General features: G+C 35.3%; 1 protein-coding gene across 1 annotated transcript; it reads left to right on the plus strand.

Annotated features, from left to right (window-relative positions):
* Positions 1-556: 556 nt before the first annotated feature.
* On the plus strand, positions 557-892 carry LOC138883292 (uncharacterized mitochondrial protein AtMg00820-like). The gene has a single exon (XM_070163971.1). It carries the CDS (start codon positions 557-559, stop codon positions 890-892), a length of 336 nt encoding a protein of 111 aa, XP_070020072.1.
* Positions 893-1,179: the final 287 nt, after the last annotated feature.

Here is a 1,179-nt window from a genome sequence, read left to right on the forward strand (position 1 = left end):
TACATTTCATGTAGCGTGGTTTACGGTGTGTCCCAAAACGACGAGTGTACGACAATTGTAACTTGTTCAAGAAATAATTTCATAAATCCTAAAAGCGGTTTAAAATAATTAAAAGTGGCTAAAAAGTTAAAAATGCACAATAGGTTTAAAACATGTAGTAAATCAGATAATAGTCCAATTATTAATAGTTTAAGCGACCGTGCTCAAACCACGGAACCCGAGAATACCTAACACCTTCTCCCAGGTTAACAGAATTCTTTATCTAGAATTTCTCGTTTCGTAGACTTTTAAAAAAAGTCAAAATTCTCCTTAATTTGGGATTTTAAAAATAAACCGGTGACTTGGGACAACAAAATAATTATCCCAAGTGGCGACTCTGAAATCAAATAAAATAATCTCATATCGAATAGTGTCACTTTAATTGGAAAAACTCCCTTATACTCCCTCGGGTTTAAAAAGGAGGTGTGACACTCATATAAGTACAACTCGTCCAAATGAATGGAGAAGTGAACCAGAATATCCTCAAAAGTTTATCATAGGAGATCCAAGCGAATGAATGAAAACCAAGGGAGATCTCAAGAAGAAAGCAAATATAGCACTAATTTCCCAGGTTGAACCAAAGAAAATAAAGGAAACTCTGAAAGACTCAAACTGGTTACAAGCAATGCAGGAACAACTAGATCAATTTGACAAAAATCAAGTATGCAAACTGCTGCCTAAGCTTGAAAACGCTCCTATAATTGGAACAAAATGGGTTTTCAGAAATAAGCTAAATGAGGATGGAAAGGTTGTTAGAAGCAAATCCAGATTAGTAGCTCAAGGATACTCACAAGAGAAAGGAGTCGACTACGATGAAACTTTTGCTCCAGTAGCTCGATTGGAATTAATATGAATTCTTCTTGCCTACGCATCCTTTAAAAGATTTAGGCTCTTCCAAATGGATGTCAAGAGTGCCTTTTTAAATGGTTTCATTGAGGAGGAAGTATATGTAAAACAACCTCCTGGATTTAAAGATTCAAAGTTTCCCTACCACGTGTACAAATTGACCAAAGCACTGTATGGACTGAAACAAGCTTCACGAGTATGGTATGAAAGACTCAGCTCATTTCATCTTGATCACGGATTTACAAGAGGTAAAGTAGACATTAATCTTTTTATTAAAAGATCATCAACAAGTAA

This window comes from Nicotiana sylvestris, chromosome 12 (assembly GCF_000393655.2).
Source record: "Nicotiana sylvestris chromosome 12, ASM39365v2, whole genome shotgun sequence".
Classification (NCBI taxonomy): Eukaryota; Viridiplantae; Streptophyta; class Magnoliopsida; order Solanales; family Solanaceae; genus Nicotiana; species Nicotiana sylvestris.